Genomic DNA, 10,017 nt, shown 5'->3' with positions numbered 1-10,017 from the left:
GCCCTTCCCACCTCCGATCCCAGAGGGGAGAAGGGCTGGCCTGGGGTCTGCAGCCAGCAGTGGGTGTGCAGAGGCAAAGGCTGTTTCTCCAGCAGCCCCTCCTCTTCCCAAGGCTGGGCAGCGACTTCTCGCTGGAGTTCTAGTGACTCTTTCCGTGTCTAGGTTTCTCTCTCTCAAAGTCTCAAATATTTCAGTTCCTCCTGTTTGCAGACATTAAGGAAGAAGTCATTTCCATTCCTCTTCTTTGTGAGAGAATAAAAACTTCACAAATAAGGCGCGAGGTCAGGTGCCAAGTGCGCCCCATCCTGTCCACCTGACTGCCATCCAAGAGTCCCGCAAGGCCAGCATGGCGCCCAGCTTCTCCGCAGCCAGATCCGACAGCGTTCCTGTAGCAGACGCCTCTGCTCTGTGTGGTTCTGTCATGGGGGAGGCCCAGCCCCAGGCCTACCACCCTCACAGGCCCGAGACCATAACTCGGAAGGAGGGGGGCACATGTCTGTGGCGGGGGCTGGCGGTGGGGCTGACGCAGGGGCTGACACAGCTGGCGTCCACACCTCCAATGGACGGGAGGTAGGCGTGGTGGAGGATGGGGAGCTGGAGGGACAGCCGGCGCTGGATGCTGTGGCAGGGAGAGAGAGAGAGAGAGAGAGAGAGAGAGAGAGAGAGAGAGAGAGAGAGAGAGAGAGAGAGAGAGGAGTGTTAAGGGAGGCTATCTGGCTGCTCACCAGAAAGTCCTTGGACTTGCTTTGGCTAAGAGGCTGATGGTAGTAGCACAGTTTTCCCTGAATTCTCTGAATTCAAGATCATCTAACCATCCACCCGTCTAGCAGGTATTTAATGCAGGCCTACCTGTACCGCCTTGGCAATAACCAGGGAGACAGTAAGCAAGGAGGGTGCTCCTTGAGCTTCGGGTGATTCCTAAGAATAAGGCTTTGCCCTTTCAACAGGGCTTTCTGCAAACACAGACAGCTCTCATTGTCTACTCTTGCAGGCCTCCACATGGACGTGGCTTTGGGTTTCATCCCTGAAAGGCTTCTCAGCTGACCCATCCTTCCCCACTGGCTCTGCCTCCCTGTCTCGTCCAGGAACTCAGCCCTTCTTGCTGGGCCAATTCCAGAAGGTTCCTTCCTGGTCTTTGGTGACTAGCATTATTTTTTTCAACACTGAGATGGACATTCAGGGCTCTCTAAGATCTGTCTCTTGCCAGATTCTCCAGTTGGATCTTCTACCCCCTCTCTCTGTAAACTCTACTCTCTGGCAGCTAGTTTCCCCTAAAACACTGCTCATGGCCACTCTCCATGCCTTGCATAGGCTGTTTCCCCAGCCTGGGGAACCTTGTTCTACTTCCCATCTGATGAGCTCTTTTCCTTCAAGATCCAGTTCAAATGTCACCTTTGTGCTAATTCCCCCAGAGGATGAGCCCATTCCTCCTCTGAGCCCTCAGAAACTTCTGAAATGCAGCCAGAAATACCAGAGCCAGAGCTGGGGGAGGGTTTGCTTGACCGATGGAGGAGCAGACTGGAAACGGAACTGCCTTCCAACTCCCTTCTACTGCCACACCTCCATGCTCACCTTCTCATCATCAGTCTTCGCATGACTGGCAGGTCAGGAAGTCACCTTAGTTGTTGGAAAAGCTGCTTTGGGGGAATGTGCGCAGGCCACTGACCCTGCTTTGCTCAGCTGTGCTTTGTGCACTTCTCCACGGCAGCTGGGAAGCTGCATTCCCTGTATTCTTAGGCCTGCTGTGTCCCCAGTGCCTGGCCATGCAGGTGGGACGAAACTCCAGATCTCCACAAAATCCCAGAAGGCAAAAGCAGTATTCCCGTTATAAAGATGAGTTTATGTAACTTGCTCACAGAAACAAAGCAGAAACTAACAAGGTGGGACTTCCGCTTCTGTGAAACCAGAGTTTTGTGGAGGAGGCCAATCACAGCGGCTGCCTCAACGCAACAGGTTGTGCTCTGGACCATAGGTAGGGCATTGGTCAGGATCTGAGATGGATGGGGACAGATGCAGGGCGGGCTGCCCCCACTCCTTATAAGGACCTGTTGGCCAAAAGGGCTTCTCCCAAGAGATACTTTGCAGATGTTAACGAGATAAGGGTGTTGGAGATCTCATTTTGAAATTAAAGTCGAACCTTTGTAACATCAACTATGATCAATTCCTTAAGGCAAGATGGTGTTGGAAAAGAGTCCAGAACAAGGGAGTGAAGAATAAACTCTGACCTGGGAAGGGTGCCATCTACCTGGGCAAGGTGGGCATCTGTCTGGTTGTCGGAGCCACAGAATTCTGCTGTCTGGTGGGATCCTGTTTACATTTTCATTCATTCAACAGACACTTGCCAAGAACCTACTCAGCGCTTGAACCTGTGTTCAGTCCAAGGGACATATGAAGGACCCATATCTTACTGTCATGGTGCTGACATTCTATTGTAGGTAAATCGCTGACGCATGCCATGTAACCATCACTAATTGTTTTGACGGTAAGCCAGTGAGCCTTGGAGCTAATTGGGTGGAGAGGCTATTAGCTCTAACACTGAATGGCCCCAAATGGCAAGGCAGTTGGTGATTCAGCTGTTTTTGCTGGTTCTCACTGCTTGTCACTTCCCAGGAGCCAACTTACAGGGTTGACATTTCTAATCTCTGCTTCCAATCTGTTGTGAGCTGGGAAGAATGAAAAACTACCAGTGGGAACAAAGCGAACTGAATGTCCAGGTCTTTGCTTAGAAGTTTCCTTCTCATTGAGTTTTCTCTGACCACCCTATTTAAAACTATACTTCTAACCCCCTTCCCTGCTTTATTTTTCTCCAAGCACCCACCATTTAACATACTAAGTTTTGCTTTTTTAATTAAGTAATTGTCTTAAAAATAGATTGGTAGCTCCATGAAGGGAGGGGTTTTTGTCTGTTTTCTTTACTGCTGTGTTTGACACATAGTAGGTCTCAGTAAATCATTGTTAAATAAATGCATTTAGCAAGATTAAGTTTTATACATAATAAAGCCCATGTGCTACAGTGGAGAACATGCGATTTGATATTAGACAGACCCAAGTTCAAATCCCATCTCCTTCACATAACAACTGGATGAGCTTTGACGAGTCACCTCCTTTTTTGAATGTTAGTTTTCTCATCTGTACAATGAGCATTGTCATCTGACCTGCACCATGGGATTGCTGTGGAGTTCAAATAAAATAATGGGCATGAAGACATGGGGCATGGTAAACTGTAAACTGTTCTGCAGGTGTCACGTACTCTGGCAGCAATTCTCAAGGAGAAGGTACTTACTGTTCTGGGGAGTTTATATCTTCTATAGGATCTTTGCATGTTCTCGACGGCTCTGTTGTGTTCCATTGCAGCTGGGGATTTTGATCGAGGTGATTTTTTAAAATGGCCTTTCCTCCATCTGAATGCAAAACAACGTCACAACACGCGATATTAACTTGATTTTTAAAAATTGACAACGCAGTATTTGTAGGATGCTGCCCCAGGAGAGAGGATGCAAAAGAGTCCAGCATCCCTCTGCCTTCTCCAAGCCATGGTCTCTTCAGCAGTTCTCCTGGGACCAAGGCCGGGAGCGGAGAAGCCTCCACCCAGGGATGGAAGTGGCGTGCTGGAGGTGTGTATGGTGTGCCCCCTGCCCTCCTTTTCTCCAAGAACAAAGTAATAAAATGGGGGTGGGAATGTGAAATCAGGTCAACCAATGTAGGCAACATATAATTTCTCCTTATATATAAGAAAATAAGCTTGTTACCTGAGTTATAATATATTTTAGCTTACTTGTTGTTTAATTATTTTACTACTTATGATGGCTTTTGCATTGTGAAAAAGTTTTCTTTTGGCCCTGGCCGGGTGGCTCAGGCAGTTTGAACTTCATTCCGTACTCCAAAAGGTTGTGGGTTTGATTCCCGGTCAGGACACATATGTACGTTGCAGGTTCGAGGTCAGAGTGCGGTCAGGGCGCGAATAGGAGACAACCCATCGATGTTTCTCTTTCACATCAATGTTTTTCTCTCTCAAATCAATAAAAATTTATCCTTGGGTGAGGATTAAAAATTTTTTTTTCTTTTGTAGTTGAATTGGTCAACCTTTTCTTTTGTGGTTTCTGTGTTTTGCATCAAACTTAAAAAGTCTTTCCTTCCTCTGAGATTATAAAATAAATTCTTCTATACTTTCTTTTAGTATATTCATGGTTTTACCTTTTATATTTAAATCTTTTATCCACTTGGATTTTTGTGTAAAGTGTAAGGATCTAACATTATTTTTATCCCAATGACATTTATTAAATAATTAATTCTCCTACTAATTTGAAATGCCCACCTTTTACGAGAAATAATTTTTATTCTTTCAATTTCCTTGTTACCTCAATTTAAACATTTTAAACAATCAATATACAATAAATTTATAATACTGCTTTTATAATATGTTAATTATATTATATATAATAAAATTAATCATAATTTTATATATTAATTTTATAATAAGAATACTTATTACTCATGTAATAATAAAAGAAACAAGATTTTTTCATTGACTTAAAAATTAATTTTATAATAAAAATGAATATATGCTAATGACAAAACGCAAACAATAGAGAAGTATATAAAATGAAATGTAAAAGATTCCCTTCTCACCCATCCTTCCACACAGGTGGATACTGTTAACTATTTGGTGTCTGTTCTTCCAAATAATTTTAAAAATGCACTTACACACACATGCAATTTATATATATCATAATGCTAGTCTTCATCTTGCTTTTCACTTGGAAATCTTGCCATATCTGCACAAATAGATCACTTTTTTTTTGGTTAATCCTCACCTGAGGATTTTCCCATTGATTTTTTTTTATAGAGAGAGTAGAAGGGAGGGGAAGCGTGGGAGAGAGAGACATCGATGTGAGAGAGATACATTGATAGGTTGCCTCCTGCATGTACTCTGACTGGGGCCAGGGATCGAACCTTCAATCAAGCACGTGCCCTTGACTGAAAATCAAACCTGTAACCCTTCAGTGCCCAGGCCTATGCTCTAACCACTGAGCATACCAGCCAGGGCCCACCTCACTTTTTTTTTTTTAAACATATTTTATTGATATTTTACAGAGAGGAAGGGAGAGGGATAGAGAGTTAGAAACATTGATGAGAGAGAAACATCGATCAGCTGCCTCCTGCATACACCCTACTGGGTATGTGCCCGCAACTAAGGTACATGCCCTTGACCAGAATCGAACCTGGGACCCTTCAGTCCGCAGGCCAACGCTCCATCCACTGAGCCAAACCGGTTAGAGCCCACCTCACTTTTTAATAGCTGTATTATGCACCTTGTTTGATTGTACCATAATTAACGAAACTACCCCAAATAATGACCATTTGGGTTAATTCCAGTTTTTGTCCCCTAAAAATAATGTGATGAACAGTGTATGTCTATATCTTTGCCTACATGGGAGTATTTCCAAGGACGGGCTCCCGCTAGTGGAATTGCTAGGTTGAGAGATTGCACATCTAACAGTTGGAGAGTGCCAGACTGGCTTCCAAAACGTTGCAGGAGAATTCTTAGTTCCATACATTCTTACCTACATTGGAATCTAAAATTTTGCTGAAACCAAAATGGCTTGTGTTACTTCAGCTTTCATTTCCCAGGGTGAGAGAGGGTCATGTCATATCCTACTGACGATTCCTTTCCTGTACATTGATGTGGCGCATTGGAAACTAAGACAGGTTGTTGGGAGGAGTACATGTGATCTATTTGCTAAGAACAATGTACCTCCATCAGGACACTGGGAATGCTGGCCATGTGTGTACAGGAGCAGCTGCAGCCCCAGGGTCTGAGAAGCACCAGCCCCAGCTCCAGCAGGGTGGGGCTCTAGATGGACACTGAACTGTGGCCAGAGATATGGGCTTCAGGTGCTCCAGCTCTGCCTGTGTGACTTCAGACCAGCCCGCCCCTCCCTGACCTCGGTTTCTTCATCTGTAAAACGGAAGGTTGATGGCTGGTACCTTGATACCCAGGCCCCCACGTTCCAGGGACTCCACCTCCTCTTACCTGTGCTCTCGGTGAAGTTCCCCAGGTTGAGGATGTCGTTGAGCTCTTGGTAATGGTTCTGTTTAATGTAGGTGGTCTTTTCTGGCGTGTCCTGCAGTTGCATGGTGACCTCTTCCAAGTCTTTATCAAGCTAGAAGACAAAGGCTCCAGCTGAGTCAGAGCTCCAGCCCAGTCCCTGCCCCAGCCCTGGCAGCCAGGCCTCCAGAGCCAAGAAGCGGCTCACAGGGTCACAGGGCTGGGCCTCGGGCTGGTTTTGGGAGGCACTGAGAGCCAGAGGGGCGGGTGCATGTTGGGGAAGAGATGCAGCCGGCCCTGCCAGCTCTTGTTCCAGGAGGAGCTGTGATGAGAGGGGCCTGGGCTTTGCAATGATGTGTCTGGTGCAGCCTTGTGCCTCATGGAGCAGCCCAGGGAGGAGGGGAGAGCATCCCTGTGCAGGCTCTGAAGCTGGGCAAGCCTAGAGGCAGGCCCAGAGCTGTTCCTTACTAGCTGTGTGCTGGCTGGTGAGAACTGAGTTGCAGTTCTTTCATCTGTAGAATGGGTGTAATAATGGTATCTACCTTACAGGGTTCTTATGAAGATTAAATGAGATAATACAATAATTTAGTCCAGTGCTTACCACATATAAGAGTAATCTGCTACTATAAGATCATTACTGTAATTATTATTATTGATACTAGCAGAGTCCTTGGTGTGGGGGAACAGATCTGCAGATCTGGCCAGCTCTGAGCCTCACACTGTTGTGGAGAATCAGATCAGTAGAGGTGCCTTCAGGGGAGTTAAGCAGAAGGATCCCAGTCACCTGCAGCTTACGTAAGAATCAGATGCAAACCCTGGGCAGTTCAGTCCCTGGGGAATGTGTTGGGGAGTGGACCGTAGTTGGGAGGGTAGGGGCACCCTATTACAATATAAGGGAGGGACCACATCAACTGTAAAGTACTGTCCTGAGGTCAAGATCACAGCCATAAATTATTTATTAAGTTTTCATGTGCAGAAGGCGAGAGATACCTCTTTCTGTGTGACTCTAATGGCAAGGCTAGGATCAAAGGTGGAAGCACCAGGAGACCAGATTGTAGTTCAAGTCCAGGGAAAATAACCCAGCACCTTGGGGTATTTGACTGTGGCTTGGGTTTTGCGTTTCCTAAAGTGAGTAAACTCTTCGTTGCTAGAGTGTGGAAGTCGAGGGACAGAAACCTTTCCTACTCTGCTCCCGGGACTAGTGGAGGGCGGCCCCACCGGGAAAGCCAGCTCCAGATGCCCAGACCGCTGTGTAGAGGCCCTTGTGGCAGACGACTGTGAGCCCCCACAGCAGGGACTGCCAGCTTAGCAACTGAAAATACAGAATACTCACATTTGAGTGTCAGATAATAAGGAATCATTTTAAAAAATAAGTATATCCCAAATATTGTGTGGGACATACACTAAAATTATGACTGGTTGTTTGTCTAAATTAAAAATCTTTTTCAAAATGAAGATAAATTTTATTCTCATTATAAAAATGATTCATGTTCATCGTAAGAAATTCAAACAATGCAGAGGAAAGTGTAAAGAATCAAATATTATCTGAAATTCCCACTTTGTACATCTATGTGTATATATACTATTAAACACACTCTTATTTCTACTTAGATTATTGCATTAATATTCATTCTATTCTACAATCTGTTGTACATTACTTGTCATATCATACCATATGACATGATGATGACTTAAAAACACCTATAATTTCCTTTTTAATTAAATGTGTCTGAATTAAAATTTAACTGGGCATCCTGTATCTAATCTAATAATCCTACGTTTCACTTCTTCCTTGGGACTCTTAGCTACAGACTATATTTCCCAGACTCCCTCTGGCTAAGTATAGTGTGAAAGTTCCTGTCAATGTAACTGGAGCAAACCGAAAATGTGTACAATTTTGAATCACTTGTTTAAAAGGCATTCCCCTGCATGGCCTTCCTTTCTCTTTCCTTCCTGAGCCTGAGAACAGGACGTGCTTTCCACCTGGCTTTAACGGTACTGCTGTGGCCTTGGGGAGTGGCAGACAGGAATTAAGGGGTCTCATTTGGCAATGACCTTGGGGAGCAGAGCTGCCTGCCAATCTGGACCTCTCTCTTTAGCACCATTAGGTAAGAGAAAATTTTCTTTGGGCCACTTTATTTTGGGGCCTCTTTGTTATAGTAACTTAGCCAGTATCCTAACCAAGACATCTCCTTTATTCCTCTCTTGTCCCATTGAATCAAAATTCCTCTATTAAACACCTGGTCCAAGCACCATAGGCACAGTCACAACCATTGATCCAAAGGGAGGGGTGGACAGAAGAAGGTAATTTGGTTTCTCTTCCCTCATATACAAAGTCCAGCATTTGAGGTTTGGCTTGGGCACAAAAGAATCTAGTTATGGCCTCTGAAATATTCAAGAACCAGTTAAGGACCTTTAGGACAAAGGTGAGGTTTGCTGCAGCAAACTCTCCTGGAAGTTTCTTTCTTTCTTTCTTTCTTTCTTTCTTTCTTTCTTTCTTTCTTTCTTTCTTTCTTTCTTTCTTTCTTTCTTTCAAATATATTTTATTGATTTTTTATAGAGAGGAAAGGAGAGGAATAGAGAGTTAGAAACATTGATGAGAGGAAACATCGATCAACTGCCTCCAACTTGTAGCTAAATTGGACACTGGGGATGTGCCTGCAACCAAGGTACATGCCCTTGACCGGAATCAAACCTGGGACCCTTGAGTCCGCAGGCCGACACTCTATCCACTGAGCCAAACTGGTTAGGGCTGGAAGTTTCTTTTTACTTCCTTCTCTCTTGTGGTCCATCATGGAGATGTGATTACAGGTGGGTGTGGAGAGTGAACAGTTGAGGGGGGTGTACACAGTTAGGAAGCTACTTGTGAAATAACAGACGATATATTTTGTCCTCTGCTGCCTGGGTTCCTGATACAGGACTCCTGAAGCCCTTATAATTCCCCGTGTGAGAAGTGTATTTTTGTTCTAATGAGGCAACTCTGGGTGGGCCCCTGGATGAGGGCTGGTCACTGGCAAGACCAAGCCATGATTAGAAGCTTGGAATTGTTAGCCCCGCCCAATTCTCCCGACAAGGTGAGGAAGCCTCCATAATTACCCAAGAAGTACAGGGCTCGGAGAGCTTCCAGGCGGGCAAACACATCCACACCGGAAGATGACGCGCCCCAACTCCATGCGGGAGAAGCACCTGTGCTTGGGACCCTCCCAGACCTTGCCCTATGTATTCCTTCATCTGGCTGTTCTTCTGAATCCTTTATCATACCCCTTAGTAAACTGGTCAACATAAGTGTTTCCCTGAGTTCTATGAGCTGCTCTAGGAAATTATTTGAACCTGAAGAGGGGATAATAGGACCCTCCAACTTGTAGCTAAATTGGACAGAAGTTGAGGGTAACCTGGGGACCTACTACTTGTGATTGGCGTCTGAAATGGGGTGGGAGCAGTGCTGTGGGACCTTTAACCTGTGGGATCTGACACTGTCTCCAGATAGTGTTAGAACTGAGCTACATCGTAGGTTACCCAGCAGGTGTGGCAGGGAATTGCGTGGTGGGGGAAAAGCCCCCACACATTTGGTGACCAGAAGTGTCAGAAGCGAAGTGTTCGTGTGAGCAGGAAAGGAGACACACAGGAGGTGTACAACTGAGTTTTTCCAACTCACTGCTACAATCTGGAAGTTCACAAATCTCTAAGAACAACTTTCTTTCTGGGGATGTATTGAATTAGGGCATTGCTGGACCCCAGGGGCCTGGGCCAGCTGGGCAATATACTCCTGCCAGATCTGACTAATAGCCTGTCTAGCTCACGTTCTCCTTGGTGCTTGCAGCCATCACGGCAGCAGATGGGACTGCACAGCTGTGATGCAGGGATGTCCTAGAGGAGACATGGTGGGAACAGCCGCTCTCACAGTTCCCTGCATCGGGGCACAGGGAAGCCAGTGGGAGGACGGGGCCCTGACTGGCAGTGCTGTGGGA

At 45.7% G+C, this 10,017-nt stretch overlaps 1 protein-coding gene across 1 annotated transcript in view; it reads right to left on the bottom strand.

The window, feature by feature from the left end:
• Positions 1–211: 211 nt before the first annotated feature.
• The window catches only part of GABBR2 (gamma-aminobutyric acid type B receptor subunit 2), a 315,641-nt gene continuing 305,835 nt past the window's right edge, over positions 212–10,017 (bottom strand). The window contains exons 17-19 of the mRNA XM_079789934.1: positions 6,035–6,164; positions 3,284–3,401; positions 212–619 (exon numbers count right to left, since the gene is read on the bottom strand). Coding sequence (XP_079646060.1) covers positions 454–619; positions 3,284–3,401; positions 6,035–6,164 — 414 coding nt within the window. The 3' untranslated portion in view covers positions 212–453. The remainder of the gene's footprint in view (positions 620–3,283; positions 3,402–6,034; positions 6,165–10,017) is intronic.

The sequence above is a fragment of the Cnephaeus nilssonii genome, assembly GCF_951640355.1.
Source record: "Cnephaeus nilssonii genome assembly, chromosome: 14".
Lineage (NCBI taxonomy): Eukaryota > Metazoa > Chordata > Mammalia > Chiroptera > Vespertilionidae > Cnephaeus > Cnephaeus nilssonii.
Note: the sequence above shows the minus strand (reverse complement) of the source record. Positions and strands in the feature narration are given on the sequence as shown.